The sequence below is a fragment of the Prunus persica genome, chromosome G6 (assembly GCF_000346465.2).
Source record: "Prunus persica cultivar Lovell chromosome G6, Prunus_persica_NCBIv2, whole genome shotgun sequence".
NCBI classification, from domain to species: domain Eukaryota; kingdom Viridiplantae; phylum Streptophyta; class Magnoliopsida; order Rosales; family Rosaceae; genus Prunus; species Prunus persica.
In genome coordinates this window covers 3,373,399-3,393,943 of record NC_034014.1, presented here as the reverse complement: position 1 = coordinate 3,393,943, position 20,545 = coordinate 3,373,399, and the positions used below count along the sequence as shown (strand labels likewise).

The 20,545-nt window shown below is 37.3% G+C and overlaps 4 protein-coding genes and 1 long non-coding RNA gene across 7 annotated transcripts in view; 1 reads left to right on the top strand and 4 right to left on the bottom strand.

Moving 5' to 3' along the window:
• LOC18773682 (cation/H(+) antiporter 14) overlaps positions 1-650 on the bottom strand; it is a 3,949-nt gene extending 3,299 nt beyond the window's left edge. Inside the window, exon 1 of the mRNA XM_020565049.1 lies at positions 165-650. Within this exon, the coding sequence (XP_020420638.1) occupies positions 165-383 (219 nt within the window). The 5' untranslated portion in view covers positions 384-650. The remainder of the gene's footprint in view (positions 1-164) is intronic.
• On the bottom strand, positions 1,014-3,226 carry LOC18774164. Its single transcript, XM_007208531.2, has one exon. It carries the CDS (start codon positions 2,780-2,782, stop codon positions 1,307-1,309), a length of 1,476 nt encoding a protein of 491 aa, XP_007208593.1. The 5' UTR covers positions 2,783-3,226; the 3' UTR covers positions 1,014-1,306.
• Positions 7,612-10,318, top strand: LOC109949964. 3 transcript variants are annotated; one of them, XR_002272290.1, is made up of 6 exons: positions 7,613-7,937; positions 8,073-8,238; positions 9,115-9,186; positions 9,382-9,444; positions 9,673-9,741; positions 9,982-10,318. It is a non-coding gene; the product is annotated as an uncharacterized LOC109949964 (long non-coding RNA). The 3 variants fall into 3 exon arrangements; XR_002272291.1 differs by having other exon boundaries at positions 7,612-8,238; positions 9,897-10,318; XR_002272289.1 differs by having other exon boundaries at positions 7,614-8,238.
• LOC18775470 (ubiquitin-conjugating enzyme E2 32) lies at positions 10,663-12,551 on the bottom strand. Its single transcript, XM_020567116.1, has one exon. The coding sequence runs from the start codon at positions 11,754-11,756 to the stop codon at positions 10,770-10,772; it is 987 nt and encodes a 328-aa protein (XP_020422705.1). The 5' UTR covers positions 11,757-12,551; the 3' UTR covers positions 10,663-10,769.
• Positions 14,111-17,365, bottom strand: LOC18772623 (WRKY transcription factor WRKY24). The gene is made up of 5 exons (XM_007208228.2): positions 16,742-17,365; positions 16,241-16,426; positions 15,506-16,149; positions 15,220-15,381; positions 14,111-14,830 (listed from the first exon to the last, which is right to left on the bottom strand). The coding sequence occupies exons 1-5, from the start codon at positions 17,081-17,083 to the stop codon at positions 14,410-14,412; spliced, it is 1,755 nt and encodes a 584-aa protein (XP_007208290.1). The 5' UTR covers positions 17,084-17,365; the 3' UTR covers positions 14,111-14,409.

Sequence of the window (20,545 nt, the reverse complement as noted above, 5' to 3'; positions counted from 1 at the left end):
TTTCTCTTTCTCCTTGATATATACAAATATGACTCTCCCTTTTATAAATTTTGTGTCATGCAATACATGTTGGTGTATACTATTGGGAGAGAGAGAGAGAGAGAGAGAGAGAGAGAGAGAGAGAGAGAGAGAGAGAGAGAGAGAGAGAGAGAGAGAGAACTCACCAAAAGTTGTGCCATCATCATACTTTGTTGAACAGGCCTCAATACAAAGTAGATAAATCTTGAAACAAAGAAAATTAGAATGGTCTGGACCAATAGAACAGGTAAGGCATAATCAAAAATATGGATGTCATGCCATAAACTTTTGGGGCATATTTTGTGGATAGATTGGCACACCAAAAATTCTTCGGTGTATGGCCCAGTGACGGTTCCCAAACTCATTGTTGTGGCTTACAGAAAACGATAGCTTGTCATAGAACATAAGGAAAAAGAAACAACAAACGGAATAGGGAGAGGGAAAAAGAAAGAAAAAGAAAGAGATGAATGAAAAGAAAATGAGACCAGATGCTGAGAGAAAGAGAGAGATCATCAAACCTATTAATAGAATATAATGTAACTATCAAAGTTAGCCATGCGAATACAGAGACCTTCCATAATATTCGGGAGAATGGCGCCCCTCTCCACTCAATCAGGCTTTCCTCAATTTAAGCTAAGATGTGATCCCCAGCTGACATATCGGCATCCAACAGTACAGTCATATACTTACCAACTATGTGATCAACGTCTCTTAGTGGTTACATTTTAGAAGTGATTTGAACCATCAGATTCTCGTGATAATTACGAATTATCAAGGGAATCTGAACCATGCCAAACACAGAGAGGGAGAGGGAGAGAGAGAGAGAGAGAGAGAGAGAGAGAGAGAGAGAGAGAGAGAGAGAGCAGAAAGAAAGTGAGCCTTAATGGTTGCTTTATATTCGATTATTTACTTATTTAGCTTCAGGTAACCATCAACAAGTTTCCACTCTTGTCCTTCAATGTGTAATCATATTTAACTAGTTTCTGGGCCAGAAATACCCAAATCTGTTCTCATCTTATATCACATAAGCATTATGTTGCAAAATACATACTGCATCAGTACAAAATTTAAGCAAAAACTTGAGACGCCAAATCAGGGGAAAAGAATGAACCATCTCATTGAATATTTTTCATTTGAACTAATAAAAGAATCGAGAAACAAAGAAACAAGAATCCGATCTACACACTACAAAGAATCAAGCAACACCTAATAGAAAGAACTCTAACTAGTATGCTTCCTGCAAGACTACAAGTCAACTATTAGTCAATTACCATACACAGGTCACCAGTCACCACCATTGATGTACAAGAACTCCAGTGTCTCTGAGCTTATTGAACAGGTCCAAGCATTGACCATACGTCTTCTTGAACTTGGGGCTCCTCTGACCCGGACAACATCTCTGCCATCTATTGTAATGGCACTCAAGAAAAATCTCATCAATCAAACAAATGGCACCAGTCTCAATCAACCTGGGAATCAAATGAAACTCAGTCCCTTCCACATCCATCTTCACCACCACAAAATCTCTCTCCGAAGCCGTGTTCTTCAACCAATCAGCGAAATCAAACCCCTCAATCTTATCCACATTATCCCCATAATTCGAGGAAGGCCTCACCGGTTGAACCCTCCCCATTCCTCTACCTTTATCCACAGTTTTCTTACTTGGGTCTCTTGTGATCTCAAAGAACAAGGTCTCATTCCTCACCCACGCCGCATAAGGCAAAAGAGACACCCCTTTCTTTGTTCTATACTCTTCGTGAAATGCCTTATCAGCCTCAATTGCATACACCTCAAAGCTAATGTTCTGTTTTGGGTACTGTTTCTTGAACCAACTTCCTATACTAGACCCATAGCTACGAGCCCCAACATCAACATAAACGTACCTCTGCTTATAGCTAATGTCCACCATTGAAGTTAAGTACTTTACCTTCTTCAAGTTCCTTTTCAATGCAATCCAAGGTTTCAGTGGCTCTTGCTCTATCAAAGCCTCTGCCTTTCTCACTATTTCCCGCTTATACCCTGGAACCGAGCATTTATAACCGGAATTGCCACCAGAAGATTCAGCCTCTTTCCTCATCACAACCTCGCGAACCGACGTCGTTTCCAGGCCGTCGATCTCGCGCGACCGAATGAGTCTACAGCAATTGAACAATTGGAGAAAAGAATTGACGCTGTACGAATCTTTAGCCACAATGTGAGCCACGAAGAACCCGCCCGGTTTCAGAGTCCGACAGAGCTCATCAGAAAAATCCACGGGTCGACCCGACCGGTCCAGACCCGAGAACTCAAAATCGAACGTGGCTTCATTAAACGGTTGGCGGTGGGCCTCGCCGGCAACGACCAACGGCGGAGAAGCGTTCTTGGAGACTCCAATCGAGTCAATGAAGCCGTTTTCTTGAAGTGCCAGGACGTCCTGGCCGGCTAGGGTTTCGACGCAGAGGGTTTTGAAATTGGGCGAGAGAAACCCATCGGCGATCAGGCCTTGGAAAATCGCCGAGTAGTAATCGACTGTTCTGCGCCACTTCTTGGTGGTCCAGAGCCCAGGAACACGTGGCTGGGCGGATCCACGAACACGTAAGGCCTCGCCGCCGCCGAAGCGGAGTTTGAGGTTGTTGGGGAAGAAGCAGAAGTCGTTGTAGCCGCACGACTCGCCGGCGAGTGTGATGACGTAAGCGAATCGGACGGCCAGGACCAGGACACCGAAGGTGAGGATTCGGATGAGGATGTTCCATAGGCGGTTGGGTTTCCGTGTGGGAGGATCCATGATCACGACGAGGTTAAAGAAACAAAGAGGATTCTGTTAAAGCAGGACAGGAGGAGGGCTTGAAAATAGAGGGAAAGTCTGGAGGGGTACAATCGGAAAACTAATGATCTTTTTGTACACGTGGCTATTGAGTATTGGCTGATTTATGAATGAGTCGGCAGATGGTATTATAGCCGTTATGCTTTCTGCCGCCTTTCTTTTTGTATTTTTTTTATTATTTTGGGTTGACTTGAAAGATGGAGAAGTATTTTCTTTAAATGAAGAAATCAGAATTAAAATGGGTTTATTATTTATATATAAAATAGCTGAGCCTTCTCTCATAACTATTTTTCTGACAGGAGTATTTATTGTTATATTGAGAAATAAAACCAAATATGTTGAAATTTTTGAACTAACTCAACCACTACCAGACTGACATTCACTTTTAGAATGTATTGTATATTAATATCACGTAAAGAGAGAGATAGACACAAAAATATATAGATTTTATGACAACACGTAATTCATGACGATCCCAATAACTTTTGATCATTTGTGATATCAAATATTGTCTAAAGTGCTTATAGTATTTCCAATACCATAAATTCGTTTTCTAATCGTAATTTATGATAATAATAACTCATCTAATTATTTCCCGGATCTTTGTTCCTATCTATTCAACATCTTCACCAATGCGTACCAAGTTGTCTTTGATTCCACTTACATGTATGAAATGCAACAATTTTTATGAGTAGTCCACATTCCAAAATATTGTGCACGTAAAAACAAGATCACATAGGTGAGCCGCTTGTGCTCTTAAACGATCATGCAAAAACCCCCAACAACAAAACCCCTTTAATTTGGCTCCATTTTAGAACTCACAAAACGACAATTTGACAATCTAAGGATATCTATGGGAAAACGGTTTTAGATAATGAAAAAAGGATTAAAGAATAATTAATAAAAAAGGAAACAAAGAGCCGTAACATTAATTAACAAATTGAATATAAAAATGGATTAAGAAACACCAACACATAATGTAGATAGGGATCTATTGCTTAGGTCGGTCGGTGGGAGTATGTGTGAACAGGCATATGGGTCCCACTTCCCCCCCAACTTCGCACCGTGTGGCTCACGCTAGTGTCTTGCTCTTATCATCACACCCATGCTTTTTAAAAATACATAAAAACAAAAGGGTTAAATTGCACAAATTATCCATGTCATTGTCAAGTGTGGGATTGTATGTGAATGCTACTCTTTTATAGCGAAGAACGCTCTTAATTATGTCTTTTTTTGTTACCAATTTCAGTCTATTTGCTTAGGTTTACACATAAGGTTTAAAATGACTCTTTTAACTCTGAAAATTCGATTAGGGTTAAGAATTTGTTTGAAACTGCTTCTGAAAGAATTAAAAGTATTTTTTGACACTAAATTACTCGTCAGTAGAAAATTTAAAAGAATTTATGAGTCATAAAACCACTGCTATACATTGTGATCACTTTTTAAATTATTAAAAGTATTTTCTAACAAAAAAAAGCACTACTCTTCATCAAAATTTTAACAAAATTTGTAGGTCATAAAACCACTACCATCTATTATTTACTTTATTTTTTTGTCATACGAGCACCGTTGACATATGAGCTACATTATCGAAACGAAAGAGGATTTGTGCAACTTAACTAAAAGCAAATTGTCATGGAATAGACCAGAATGGCTATAATATACCACCCATGACCCAATTACTGTGAACGCGGCATAATCCAAGTTGGGCCCACCAAACGACCTACCCAGAAGACTCCATGTGTGAATATAAAAAAGAAAGAAAGTATACAAATTTGACCTTGACCAACTTGTGCACTAAGTAATGTAATGTCCAGCTCCGACATATTTGACCCATTCAAACCTCTGCTTAAGATGTAACTGATGACAATTGCATATCTAATTAAAAGCCATGGCCTGAGAGTTTGTGCAGGTTAAAATTGTGAATTTTGTGCAGGTTAAAATTTTGGAAAATGTTCAAATTACAGGGGAGATTTTGTCAAAATTTTAGCAGAAAGTCTCATGCCCTTATTCCTTTTGGAAAAAAGAGACTACAATTTTAGCAAGTGGGCCTGACATCGGGGTGATGTCAGAAATTCCACAGAATTCGTCTCGGGTTTCGGAAAATTCGGAGCGGGTCCTATCACTTGGTATGATGAGTTGTTTCAAGCTTTGATCAGTTTAGGCTTTCAGTCTTCTCAGGATGATACCTCTTTGTTTATTAAAGCTGGACCTGATCTTGTGTTTATCTTGGTTTATGTTGATGATATTCTCGTTACTGGCTCTTCTCCTTCTGCCTGCCAGCAAGTTATTCAACATCTCAGCTCTCAATTTCCTGTTACAGACCTTAGTCCTCTACACTACTTTCTTGGTCTCTAGGTTACTCGAACAGATCGTGGTCTCTTTCTGAATCAAACCAAGTAACCTTATGATCTTCTTCATAAGACTGACTTCTTAGGAGCCAAAGCCTGCGCCACTCCTCTTGGATCCTTTAAGTTGGACAATTCTAGTCCCCTCTTAGCCGATCCTACCTTTTATCGGTCCATTGTTGGTGCTTTGCAGTACCTTACATGAACCATGCGTGACTTGGCTTTTGCTGTCAATCAAGTATGCCAGTTTATGCATCAGCCTCGTGAGTCTCATTTGGGAGTTGTTAAGCGTATTCTCCGATATTTGAAAGGTACTTTGGAGCATGATCTTTGGTTTCAGCAAGGTTCCATTCATCTTCACGCCTACTCTGACGCTGATTGGGCTGGTTGTCCCATTGATCGCCGGTCCACAAGTGGCTACTGTATGTTTTTTGGTTCCAATCTCATTTATTGGTCTGCTAAGAAGCAACCCACTGTTGCTCGCAGTTCTACTTAAGCAGAGTATCGTGGTATTGCTCTCGCTGCTGCTGAGTTAGTCTATATCTCCAAACTTTTCAGAGATATTGGTCTATACCTTGTTGACCCACCAACTTTGCAGTGTGACAATGAGTCAGCTATGGCCTTGGCTTCAAACCTGGTCTTTCATGCAAGGACGAAACACATTGAGGTTGATTACCATTTTATTCAAGAATTAGTTCTTCTTGGTTATGTTCGTTTAAAAATTGTGAGCTCCTCATATCAGCTGGTTGACATCTTCACTAAGTCTCTCTCTACTGCTCGATTTCAGTTTCTGTGTTCCAAGCTCTTAGTTTGCACTGCACCCTTCAGCTTGAGGGAGGCTGATAGAGCTATTACTGAAAACAATCCTAGCCACTCATCTTAGTCAAAGACTTGAGTCAAGCTCACGTGATTAGTTAGAACTAACTCTATCTTTTGTTAAATCTGTTGCAACAGATCTTGTACAGCTGTCACTCCTATAACATTTACTTGTATGTTATACAAGCATTGTAATCATAATTACATTAAGTGAATGTGAATGTTCAATTTATCTACTTCTTACGTGTCATTGCATTATTAGTCGGAGATAGCACAAGAGCTATACCTGTTATATGAAAGTTTCTCTCATATTCTTTTGGCTTGGTTGATTTCAGTTGTTTGGAAATTCTTTTTGAAAGTTGTGAATTATAGAATGTGTATGAACTGAGCATATCCGAAAATAAAACTGCTGATGGACTGGCAAAGGTGAGGTGACTGATATTTGACATAAGGTGAAATCACCGCCAATTTTGCTCACTTTTATTGATATATATCTATCTTTGAATGTTGTGACATATATGTAGGAATCAATGTTGAAGGCTGAGCTTCACAACATGGAAAAAATTGTAGAAGAAGGAAAGTAGATATGACCTATCTAAAAAATTATAGGCAAAATTGTAGCAATGGTCCTTGGACTAAGTCTCAACTTTACTTTTCGTCCCTCACATTGTTTTGTTGTTACCATAGTACTTTAATTATGCTTTCAGTTTCAGAAACCGTCTTTTCTGTCAATTATGTCAACTTTTCCGTTAAAAATAATGACATGGCAATAACAACTTCTACTTGGCATGGGCAAAAATGTCTTTTCACACAAAAAATTGTAAAAATAAATTTTATGTATCTCTCTCTCCCCCTCTCCATCCCTGATTTCTTCCTCAGGCGATTTCTCACCCAGATTTTTTCTCCCCCCACCAATTTCTTCACCTACCCATATTTCTTCCCAGCCCCAATTTCTCTCTTCCCCCCCAAACGTACCCTGAACCCTGAACTAGAACCCCAACCTAAAAGCGAGAGAGAGAGAGTTGTATCTTTTGTAATGGTTTTCCTTTCTTAAATTCGTTTTGGTTCTCTGGAAAAACAGTTGGCATTCTCGGCTTGGGAAGAATTGGCAAAGCCAGACTTGTAAGTACCACAAATGCTGTGGAGTTGGCGTCGGTTTTGTAAGTAATGGAGGCTTGTTATAGTCCACAAATGGCAATATTTTCTATGTTTCAATTTCCAGAGGTCCCTTTGGCAAAACCAAAAAAAAAAAATATATATATATATATATATATATATGTATACAGTCCCCTTCTATTGAGGGATCCCTCAAATAGAAGCTCTCTGTATATATATATACTTGCAATTTGAGTTTAAAGAAAATACTTCTACTTGCTAGCAGACTATTAATTTGGTAAGAATGTCATTATGAACCATCATTTCAGCCTCCTTCAAAGATTGAACCAATTTCTCTTCACAAATCCAAAAGCAAAATAAAAGATGGCTCTGCTTCTCGGATCAGATCTGGGGTGGAGGGTGGGAGTAGAGACGAATGATGTCATATGAGACCTAATTGAAGTATCATTGTAACAACAAAATAATGTGATGGATGAAAAGTAAAGTTGGAGCTTAGTCAACGCCATTGCTGTAGCTTAGGAATAGTAAAGTGACGGTTTTGCCCCCGCTTAAGTGATGGTCTGCTTTCTTGAGTTGACTTATGAGCAGTGAATTAGCCGTTTTGCCCTCCAGCTCTGTTCTCTTCTCTTCGTTAGAGTCGCTGAGGGATGGAAAACCTCTTCTCCTTCATCGCAACCCTCTCTCTCCTCTCTTCCTTTCTCTCCTCCGCTGCGAGCGTTTTGTTCGCTCTGAAATTTTGTTCATCGTTCTCATTGTTCTTTGTTTAGGTTCTTCGATGTCCATATGGAGGCTTCTACTTTTTTACGGAGCCATCTGCTTTTCCTTTTGCTTTTCAGGTTCAACAAATTCCTCTTTGTTTCAGCCTTTCTCTCTCTTCTTTTCCAGTAAATGACTTGGTTATTTAGTTTCTGCTCTTCCCGTTTGCTCTCCTGTCCTTCGATTGTAACGACTTGGAGCCTTCGTTGTATCAGATGCTGAGTTTGGTTGGCCTGATTGCGGGGCAATGATGGAAGAGGTCGGTCTACTGTTGGAGATTATTTGGAGGCTTCGACTTTATAGGAGTGGCGTGTGTTGGTCTTCTTCTTCAGATCGAACTCCAGCTTTCTCTCTGTTTCAGTCTCTTCCTCTCACTGATCTGTAAGTAAATATTGCTTCATCTTTCCATTCGATTTTTGTTGCTCTTTTTTTCAATTTTGTTGTTACTAATATCTTGGATCTTATTTGATTAAACTATAAGACCTGTTTTAATTTGCTGCCCTAAAAGTTCAAATCCCTAATTTTTCCTCATGGTGGGTCTGTGTTATTGATTTGCAAATTTTATCCAAATACTGAAATTGATTTGATTGTGTTATTATTTTCATGAAATCAGGTTAAACAATTTAGTTATTGAAATACTATATGATTGCTTTTGGTAAGGTTTTCTGTTTGGTTATTAAAAATTAGTTGGTAAACCCTGAAATCGGTATTTGGATATGCTGGTTCTTTTGTTACAGGGTTTAGGATAGCTCTGTTTTGGTAAGCAGGATATGCTGCTATTTGGGTAGCTCTGTTTAAAGATATGTTCGTTCTTTTACTACATGGTTTTAATTCAAATTCGTTCTTATACTGGTTTATGGGACTGGGGATTTGAATTTGATAATTTTTGTTTTGGTAAGGGGAAAGAAAATTTGGGAGTGTGATTCTAGGAACTGATTGCAATGATTTAGCATAGTTGACTTAAAGAAGACTGGTTTAGGAAATATATGTGGGATTTGAAAATCTGACTTCTAAATTGGAATTCTGTTTGTGGACATTAGTGATGATGAGAAAGAATTCAGAAAATTTAAAATTCATAATTTTTTTTGTTTGTGGGTTTGATTTACCAAGCTGATTTTTGCTGATTTTTGCGTTGAATGGAGACTTATTGAAAACTAAAAAAGTTTGTATATCCTAATTTCAGAATGCAGAGTTTGGTTCTATTGTTTTTTTCCTTTTCATGGGCTAATAATTTGGCCATGCTTCTACTCTTTGCAGCTGCTAGGGACTGGAATGGATACGCAGGATACATCTCCTTCGGTGTTGCTATTCTTTGACAATGTTGAAGAGGTAATGAACTCAATTACATACATTTTCCCTGTGGTTTCTTTCCGTACAGATTTTGCTCAAGCTAATTTTTTGGTTTAATGAAAAGATTGTGCATGCATAAAATACTCAAGCTAATTTCTTCTCCGATTTTGCTGTTTTTTCTTCCTTTTTCTTCTTCTTTTTTTTAAAACCATGTTTTCTTTTGATATTTTGCAGGTGGTCTTTCGTTGCTTTGGATAGAGCGGTTTGGTTGGTGTTTTCAGTTCTGTTAAGCAATGGGTGAGTTTCTAGGCTGAAATTTCAATTAATTGTTTTAAGTTTTGTGAATAGAGCATAGGAATTAGCCAATGGCATCAATTGACAATTGGTTGGTGTTAATTTGTTGTTGTAGTGATAGGTTTAGATGATTACAATATTTGAACATGTTGGTAAATCCTTTTGAGTGTTTTGGCAATTGAGTAGTTGAGATGTTCCCTGCCTATTTTCATTGCTTTATACACATTTCAGGCAATTTTAAAACTCACAACATCGCGCAGGCACCTTTTGCTAGTGTAATCTTAAAGCTTCTTGAAACAGGTATGTTAGGAGCGAAGCTTTTCCCTTTTTATTATAGACTGATGTAACAATCAAAGTTGTCTGCCCTTGTTTATATTCAACGGCAATCACCTAGTAAGACATGTTTATGCAAATAATATTGGAACGTCGTCTGATTGTTTTTATTACTCAAATAGGTGAAGTGGAGGCTCTGTTACCTGTGGTTTTCCTGGATTGTCAATTGCAATTTCTAATTTATGCACACTTTATGTACTAATGTAGATGCAGAAATGGCAACAAGCGTACCGAAGCGAGCATCCAGAGATGCACCTCCTAGCCTGAGCGAGTGATGCTTCAGGATCAGCGACTTCTTTTTCTCAATATTCAGCTAACCAACTGCTTCCCTCCAGATTCAAAGGTGGAGGTGCGATCATAGTAAATCTTGTATTCTTTTGTAACGTCGAACTATTGTTTATCAGCAATGTCCAGAAAATGTAAACTACGACAACCATTATACTTAAAGAGTGTAACAAAAGAACAGCACAGGCGTGATTTTTGAGATTATATTGGGCAACAATATCTATTGGAAATTTGAAGGTGCGGTTTTACGCAACAGATATCAGCTGGTTTTGTGTTTGACTTTTTTACTCTCGTTCGCGTTGCTATTGAAGCGATGAGTTCGTGGTTGTGAATCAATTTGTGAGTTAGGGGACCACCCATTTTCCATTTCACCATCTGCTGGTTTGCAGGCGGATGATGATGGGCCCTTTTTTTCAATGAATATTCAGTCTCCCTCCCGACGAGCGATATTACAAATTTTATTTGACTAAAAAAAAGTAGCAGACAGGATATTTGAGTATTCATTGCCCAAAGATTATTTTTCCTGGATCCATCGAAATAAGGCCTTGGGTATCCATTAACTAGAAGCAGAGAGGTTTTAACTTGATATGAAAGAAGAATAAATGCAAGAAGAGTCAAGAATATTCATTAAACTAGAATGCACATTTTCAATTTCAATTTAGTTGTACATGAGAGAAGCTACAACAAAAAGAGGCATACGCTACAGACGTCTAGTTCTGCTTTCTTCGCCAAAAAAGTTCTGGCCAAGAAAGTTTAACCTTCTTGGGCTTGTGGCCTTCGTCGGAGAACTCATTCATAGAACCCAAAATTCCTACCCCGTTGGAATTGGTAGCATGAAATATATTCCCACTAACGTTGACGACATAGCCACCGCCTGTGCCGTTGGAGGTTTGTGCGGGGCTCAGTTGAGGAAGTTGAGTAACAGGATCAGATGGTGACTTGTTTAGCAGATATTTATGAATATCATTAATTAACTTCTGACGTTCAGAAGTGCCATATTTTGGGGCTGCTTCACGAGATTTCCTGGCCAGATCACGCCTTTCTTCCTTATTGTATTCTACTGAACCCAATAAACCATCTGGGTAGGTGGGCATTTCATCGATAAGTGCATGTAAAGCATCTCGCACCTCCCATGATGGCTGCCAATCATTCAGTCGCTTTATCCTGATCTTGGTGTTGGTTTTGAAGCGACCATTTTCCGTCAAAAGCGAGATTGAAGGAGGCTTCAATGGGTAATTCTTCCTAAACCGGAGCACCCCATGATAAATCCCATTCTCGAATTCAGTGCCACTAGCGCCTCTGATTCCAAATTGCCATTCATATGGGTTCCGCTCGAGCATGCGGCAGTCAAAATCGTCGGAGGGCTTGGATTTAATCTCTCTGTACTCCTCTTCAAGCCGAGACAGACAGTTTGAGATGGTAGTTTTCCGCAAACCGATTTCCGTTTCATTTTGTCCGATCTGCGTCGATCCGACACGATCGGAGGGTTTGGATTCAATCCCACGAATCCGCTTCATCTTCGGGTAGCGATCCAATTCCATTTGATTCTGTTCGATCTGCGTCGATCCGACTCCATCGTCGGGGGGTTTGGATTCAATCTTACTATACTCCTCTCGAATCCGCTTCATCGCTGGGTAGCGATCCAATTCCATTTGATTTTGTTCGATCTTCGTCGATCCGACTTGATCCACCACCATCTCTTCCGGTTAACAAAACTTTAAATAAATACTTCTCAAAATACAAGGAAAGAGAGCCGGCGGTGTTTAATTATTCTCAAAGGAAAGAGAGCCGGCAGTGTTTAATTTCATAGGTCTTGTCAAGGCTGAGCTAAATACTGAATGGGGAAGCACGGTTCCAGAGGCTTTTTTTATTCAAGCTGTTGGGCGATTATTTAGCACTTGGTTTCGATGTGGGATTTGTGAAAGTGTCTTTAACAGTTAATACGCGTCCCAATATGCTTTCGCAGAAGGGTTGGTCTTAATCTCGTTCACTTTCCACGGTCAGTGAAAGTATGCGTGAACGGGCCTCTGTTAAAGCAGGACAGGAGGAGGGCTTGAAAATAGAGGGAAAGTCTGGAGGTGTACAATCGGAAAACTAATGATCTTTTTGTACACGTGGCTATTGAGTATTGGCTGATTTATGAATGAGTCGGCGGATGGTATTATAGCCGTTATGCTTTCTGCCGCCTTTCTTTTTGTATTTTTTTTTTTCTTTTGGGTTGACTTGAAAGATGGAGAAGTATTTTCTTTAAATGAAGAAATCAGAATTAAAATGGGTTTATTATTTATATATAAAATAGCTGAGCCTTCTCTCATAACTATTTTTCTGACAAGAGTATTTATTGTTATATTGAGAAATAAAACCAAATATGTTGAAATTTTTGAACTAACTCAACCACTACCTGACTGACATTCACTTTTAGAATGTATTATATATTAATATCACGTGAAAAAAAAGATAGACACAAAAATATATAGATTTTATGACAACACATAATTCATGACGATCCCTAGTAACTTTTGATCATTTGTGATATCAATTATTGTCTAAAGTGCTTATAGTATTTCCAATACCATAAATTCGTTTTCTAATCTTAATTTATGATAATAATAACTCATCTAATTATTTTCCGGATCTTGGTTCGTATCTATCCAACATCTTCACCAATGCGTACCAAGTTGTCTTTGATTCCACTTGCATGTATAAAATAGAGCAATTTTTATGAGTAGTCCACATTCCAAAATATTGTGCACGTAAAAACAAGATCACATACGTGAGCCGCTTGTGCTTGATCATGCAAAAACCCCAACAACAAAACCCCTTTAATTTGGCTCCATTTTAGAACTCACAAAACGACAATTTGACAATCTAAGGATATCTATGGAAAACCGGTTTTAGATAATGAAAAAAGGATTAAAGAATAATTAATAAAAAAGGAAACAAAGAGCCGTAACATTAATTAACAAATTGAATATAAAAATGGATTAAGAAACACCAACACATAATGTAGATAGGGATCTATTGCTTTGGTCGGTCAGTGGGAGTATGTGTGAACGGGCATCTGGGTCCCAATTCCCCCCCAACTTCGCACCGTGTGGCTCACGCTAGTGTCTTGCTCTTATCATCACACCCATGCTTTTTAAAAATACATAAAAACAAAAGGGTTAAATTGCACAAATTATCCATGTCATTGTCAAGTGTGGGATTGTATGCGAATGCTACTCTTTTACAGCGAAGAACGCTCTTAATTATGTCTTTTTTTGTTACCAATTTCAGTCTATTTGCTTAGGTTTACACATAAGGTTTAAAATGACTCTTTTACTTCTGAAAGTTCGATTAGGGTTAAGAATTTGTTTGAAACTGCTTCTGAAAGAATTAAAAGCATTTTTTGACACTAAATTACTCGTCAGTAGAAAAATTTTAAAGCGTTTATGAGTTATAAAACCACTACTACACATTGTGATCACTTTTTAAATTATTAAAAGTATTTTCTAACAAACAAAAGCACTACTCTTCATCAAAATTTTAACAAAATTTGTAGGTCATAAAACCACTACTATCTATTATTTACTTTCTTTTTTTGTCATACGAGCAACGTTGACATATGAGCTACATTACCGAAACGAAAGAGGATTTGTGCAATTTAACTAAAAGCAAATTGCCATGGAATAGACCAGAATGGCTATATTATACCACCCATGACCCAATTACTGTGAACGCGGCATAATACAAGTTAGGCCCACCAAGCGACCTACCCAGAAGACTCCATGTGTGAATATAAAAAAGAAAGAAAGTATACAAATTTGACCTTGACCAACTTGTGCACTAAGTAATGTAATGTCCAGCTCCGACATATTTGACCCATTCAAACCTCTGCTTAAGATGTAACTGATGACAATTGCATATCTAATTAAAAGCCATGGCCTGAGAGTTTGTGGTCACTTAAGTTTAAAAATGGGCCTCACAACTTGTACAGATGTTGCTGAATGATAATTGGCAATTCGGTCTGAGGAGAGAGAGAGAGAGAGAGAGAGAGCTGAATGCAAGAACATCAAGATAAAATTCAAATTCGTTGTTATACACTATGAGCTAAAATGAAACATATGGGTACAAAAAAAATTGAATTGAGGCTCCCTAACTGAGCTAGCAAAGAAAGCCCCAAAACAATTATAATAATAATAATAAGATATTAAGAAACTTCTTTCTACGCCCATACAAGTTTTGAATTTACAATCAATCCCTGTAAAAGAATGTACAAACACAAAAAACCAAAAAAGAAAGAAGCAATGAATGGAATGAACCTGACTGTGTGTGCGCTTATTGTAATGACTATCGGTTTTTTTTTTTTTATCAGCATAGCAATGATTCAAAAAATGCATCATCTCTTGGCTCCTCCTTGGTTTTAGAAAACATGTTCTCATTGAGCTGCGCTTGGTTCATGTATAACCCCATAGAGTTATCAAACCCTGCAAATCCGAAACTCTCGGGGCTCTGCAACATCTCTAGGGTAAAGGGTGCTTGTTGCCCTTCTGATGTTTGTTGCCTTAAGTTGTTAGTTTGATGGGCCACAGGCCTCATTGCTGTGGCTACATTGTTGTTGTTGTTTGGTAGAGCCCTATTGACAGAAGCATGGCTGCCGCTGCCACGAGCTGCCGGAACATCATGGTTGTGCTTTCCTTCATAGGTTGTGATCACAGCTCTAAGATCATGAGAAGCTCTCTCAACATGCTTTCTCACTGGACATCCTGGATTTGTGCACTTGTAGTAGCTCCTGCAATTTCAAAAATAAAACACACCCCATTTAGCAAACAAGTTATAGAATCTAGTTTCTTAAAGGAAATATACTTTTTCCAAAAGGAAGAAGTGAAAATTTACAGCATTCACACACATCAAAAGCAAACTTTAGAAGAAAGTGTCTTTTTAAAAAGAAACTAAGATGTTATCTAGAAGAAGGTACATATAAAGAATCCACTTTGTCTGGCACTTTTTTTATATCTTCTTTACAAAATGAGACTTAATTTAGTGATATGTTTTCCGGGAAGAGTGTCCAATTAGGTAGAGATTGAACAATGGCAATAATAATATTGAATTATCAAAGCAATCCATCTTTCAAAAGTTCGAAAAAGTATATATCAAAATCATAACTAAGAGGAGCTTTACCTTGGATTTGGATTGCCCTTTACCACCTTCTGCCCGTACTTCCTCCATCTGTACCCATCATCTAGAATATCAATATCACTGGTTGTTTGAACTACAACTCTAGGCTCTCTCACTGTTCTGCTCCCAGGAGCTGAAATACCTTCATTATCAACTTCCTTTTTCCTGCATAATCATGGAAAATCACTAATTAATCACACACAAAAAACCCAAAAAACTCAATGGAAATACTTCAACTTAACTCATCAAACACAAAATATTGTTCATGCATTTAATAAATCAAACTTACCATCTTTTGGCATTAGGTTCATCTTCATCAAATTCATCCCCTCCTCCTGACTTGCTTTTCTGAGAACTCTGTTCAAAATCATCATCTCCCATCGAAATGGATGAATTTTCTGGAGTTCCAATGGAATCCATTTGTGAGTTACCATGATTGGCAAAAGACTGATCTGGGATTTCATTGGTGTTGGGATTAGAAGCCTGAATTGCATGAGAAGAATTTGATGATGATCTTCTAGTATTCTGTGGCTTGGGATGGTTATGGTTGCCCTTGTAAACTATCTCAGTGATTTGCCCATCCAAAGACCTCTCTACTTTCTTCTTAGTTGGGCAATTGGGGTAAGTACACTTGTAATAGCTTCTTGGATTTTCACTTCCCTTCACTTGTTTTTGACCATATTTTCTCCAATTGAACCCATCATCTGACTTCCTGCTCAAGGTCTGAGATTGTTGGTGGTTGTAGTTGCTATACTCAGATTGGAAACCACCATTGGCCTGACTAATATTTTGGATATTGGTGGCCATTCCAGATGAGAAGCTCTGCACAGAACCATATTCAGGTTTCACCATACTCTTCCCTGAGGAAAAATCATCTTGCTTTTGGGGTTCTTGTGCCTGAAAGTAACTGTTACTCCATGCCTGTTCTTGTGCCTGAAAGAAAAGCAACAAATTAGTAAACAATTCAGAATATCTATAAAGAAAAATAAACAAGTGAAAATTGAACAAATAACACACCACATACAGTTTGAATTGTGCTGTTAGTAGATTGAAACATTGTTGATGATGAAGTGAGGGGTCTTGTTTGTGTTTGGAAAGAGAAATCTGAGTAGTTCTTGCTTTCCTGTTTAACAATCTGCTGGTTGTTTCCAGAATTGGCCTTCCAAAAGGCCTGAGCTGCAAAACTTCCGGTAGTTGGAGATGGAAGAATCTGCCAACAATAACACAAAACAAGAAATACCCATTAGTAAAAACATCAAAACAAAATTGAAGAACAAACAAAACCCAACAATTAAGCAGCAAAATTATCAAACTCAAAAAGAACAGTTAAAAAAACCAGAAGACTTTGACTCAAAGTTAAAACCTTGTTAGCAAAGTCCAATCATTTGGTCTCAAGGGAAATGAAAAATATCTACTTCTTTTTTAACTTTTCTTTCCCTTTATTCCAATTTTCTCGAAACCCAAACAGAGCATGTTGCAAAACCCAAGAAAACAGATATTCAAAATACACATAACATATACATACGTTTGAAGTGCTTAGGAGGACAGGAGAGTCAAGAAGCTCAGCTGGGCTCAACCCAGCTGGGATTGCGAAGTAAGAAGAGGGAGAAACGGAGGGAGGAGAAATGGGCAGCGAAGGAGGAGGAAGAGACTTGAATTTGGGCACACCAGACCCAGTACGTTCTGCTATTCGATCTGCTAGCCCGCCATGGCCAACATGTCGAGCTGTGGTGTTGGTGCTGGGGTCTTCATCTGTGCCAGAGGCTAAGAGATCAGAGAAGGAGGTGGTCATGAACGGGTGCGTCGAGAAAGTGAAGGTTGGGTGTGAATTTGCAGAAGTGTCTAAGCTCCCAGAAGAGGAGGCCATAAAGAGAAGGAGAGAGAGAGAGAATTGAGTTTAGTGAAAGAGAGAGCTTTTTTGTGTGTTGAAAATGGATAATAATAATAAGAGATTGTGGAGAAGAGAAGATGGTCACGTATCGCATAAGGCTCTTCTTTGTACTGGGGAGCTTTCTCAGAAGCTCAGGGGAGCTTTGACCGTTGAATATTTTGCCATTTTCTTTCTTTTTTTTCTTTTAAATTTTCTTTTGTTTTTTATTTATATTTTTTTCTGGTCAAAGCTCGTGGGTTTGACTGGTTGGCGGCTATAGTTTTATTTATTTATTTTTATATGCTAGTTTTAATAGCGGAGGCGATTTAAGAAATAACTAAATTAAATATTTTAAATTAATTAATTGTATGTAAGCCAATATAATTAATATCCCCATTATTTAAAATACATATCCAATCATCTATCCACTCTAACGGTTGATATGGATGTCCTCAACTAATTCAATATCTGCTCCTCTCTTATACGCCACCAATTATATAAATGTTAATTTGATGAGTTATTAGAATATACTTATATTGTAAAAAATTAACAATTTCCGTATTATTATTATTATTATTATTATTGCAATTATTTGAAATTTTGGTTTAAATATTTCATAACTATATGGTTCCTTTTCGCTTTCAATAAGTACCTACGTTTATTAAAAATTTAAGATGACAAAATAAAAAGAGGGGAGTTTTACCTCTCTTTTTGTGAGAGTTTTCTACCTTTATTTTTATAAGAGTTTTATTTGTATTGTTATGGCTTGGTTTTTCAAGCTTTAACTCTATTTAATTGTTCTGAGTTTGCAATTTTAGTTGAGATACCTATGTCAAAAAAATTTCGATCATGCATGATCGTTAGTGGATGTACACTAAATTGTCTCAATTTTGATATTAGATCGTTCCGTTATTGTAATGCCCTTTTTGTGGCTAGTTTGTATTGGCCATTTATGCCTAGTTTGTATTGGTCATTTGCTGTTAGTGACTTTTTTGATTGAATTATGAATGTAATTCCATAATTTCTAAAAAGAATAGAGAAGAGTTAGATAAACTACATTAAGCTATGCATAATTAAGAGCATAAAATAATAATGTGGTCCATTAGTAGATACTTAGGTGCTAAGAGTTAAGAGTATATAACTTATTAACTTGTACGATACTCTAAATAAAATTAGACGATTTAAATTAAAACTTTGAAAGTAACATGATTGTTTTGTCCAATATAATATCAGCCGGTTCATATTAAAAGTTAGGAACCCCAAATTTCTTCTTGAGGATTATCCACACCAAATAGGATAGTGTTTTCTTGTTTAATAGATGCAAAAATTGGAAGTGGCCATTTTCTAGCAACAAAGAATGCAATTGTTTGTATGGTGTGAAATTTGAGGTACACATGACATGCATTAATGGTAGGTTTTTCTTTTAATTTAAGTGACAAGTGGTGGGAGAAGGATGGTACTGAGATATTTACAAAAGTCGTGCAATCTAGAAGATGCATGAGTCATCTCATAGACGTATACCGTGTTAAAGGGGCATTGTCCACCAGCCATGCAAATCTAGAAGCAAGCATCTTCCAAATCTTTGTGGCAATAAAAAAACTCAGACATATATAACAGCTTAATTATTCTCCTACTACCTAACCTAACCCATATGCAAGTGCTTTCTCAACACTTTATCATTTTCATTTTATTTATTTCCGTTCCAGCCAACTTAATTAAGTTCATATCTGCATCTGCCGAAGGAAAAGTTTGATATCCTTTTATGTAAATATACCATTCTATGTGCCTATTTGTTGAAGAATCCAAAAGGAAAAGCATCCTACATACATATATGCTTGAACATAAAGGTCTTCTTGGTTAGTTTTCCTCCTTTAGCATACATATGACCCTAGAAAGTGGGTATACTAAGATTTTGGATAGGAAGCAAACAAGGCAGAACTTCAAATATTGTAATATTCTAATAATAATACCTCGATCATGCAGGTTCATATATAAGTTTTCTTATAGGTGACACTGACACATGCATAAAAGTGCAAGGCTGCAAGTTTACTGAATTAGTAAAAAAAAATGGTTTGACCATGATATTTAACCCAAAATAATCAACCTATAATTAGTGGTTAATTCAACTTTCATCATACTTGACCCTTTAGTTTTCAATGGGTTGATAACTAACTAGCTGCTGCTATAGTCATGAACATATCCTCAAAATGTCAACATATAGTATAAGTTCTACTTTGTTGGATAAATAACCAATATTTAAGGTGAATTTTAGAGAAAATTTGGAAGTAATTTGGATTTGGAGTTTTAAACAAAATACTTTTCTGATATATTATAATGAATAATTTCTTCATTTTTCGTGTGAGAGTCCGGCGTAATATGTGGTGTAAAAATACCCAATTGGAAAGGTTGGTTGTGGCATTTGTGTGGAGAAAAAGAAACAAATAATAATAAAAATGTAAATGCAGTCAAAGTCAACATTTTCGCATGGATTGACTGTGCATCGCTGATCATGCACTGCCGTGCGACCGCCAGAATTTCACGCGCAAGAGACATGTGTGTAAAATGCACGGAGGATTTTGATTCGATATTCGCATCCGTGCTTATTAGGTTTCTTTCTTTCTTTGTTTGGTTAAAAGGTTTCTCGTTTATTTTTTTTGCTCCACTCGTGTATTAGTATTAGTTACTTTTTGTTTTGTTTTAAGTACACGTGCATGTTGTGGGTTGAATTTTAGAAATTATATGCAGAGAAATTTTGGGATTAAGTTTAGCACTTGTGTGTATCAAGCTGGTAAAAGATAAAGATAAAGATGAAGATAGACATTAAAGTTGCGTAGGTGAACGGAGAATATAGGAATTTTTATAATTTCTTTTAGGACACGTGCTTTTTAAGCGAGAGATAATTCGAATATGGAATTTCTTCTAACATTAGAAAGAAACAAATTGCTAGACTAAAGAGTAGTTACTAACTTCTTACTTTTAGAGTCTAATAAACTCATTTCATTACTAATCTGTTGCCGACTAGCATTTGAGGACTTGTGCTACAGATCTTTTTAACGTTTTAAGTGGTTTTAAGTTTGAATTCCCCCTCGTAATTGATAAGACATTATTATGTTTGAATCTTTTCTTTTTCTTTTGTATAAAATTTTTCAGAGAACCATAAAATGTCAAAATTGTTTCAAGTTAAGAGTGAGTAAATAATGGGCCATCCAGTTCCCCATCCATTTCTCTTGCACAGGTCAAAATGCCTTCTTCCTTTTTTCTTTTTCTTTTTTTTAAGTTCAACTTCCGAATGATTCAACTCCCATAATTTAGATCCATCTCAAAGTCTAAGCCCGACAAATGGGTCAAAAGTTTGTTGCATGCATTGCTGAATGATGATCAATTGATCCAAATTGTGATTCTTCTCTTCTCCTTGAAACTGGGCCGGGAGTTTTTGTTTTTGTTTTTCTTCAATATAAG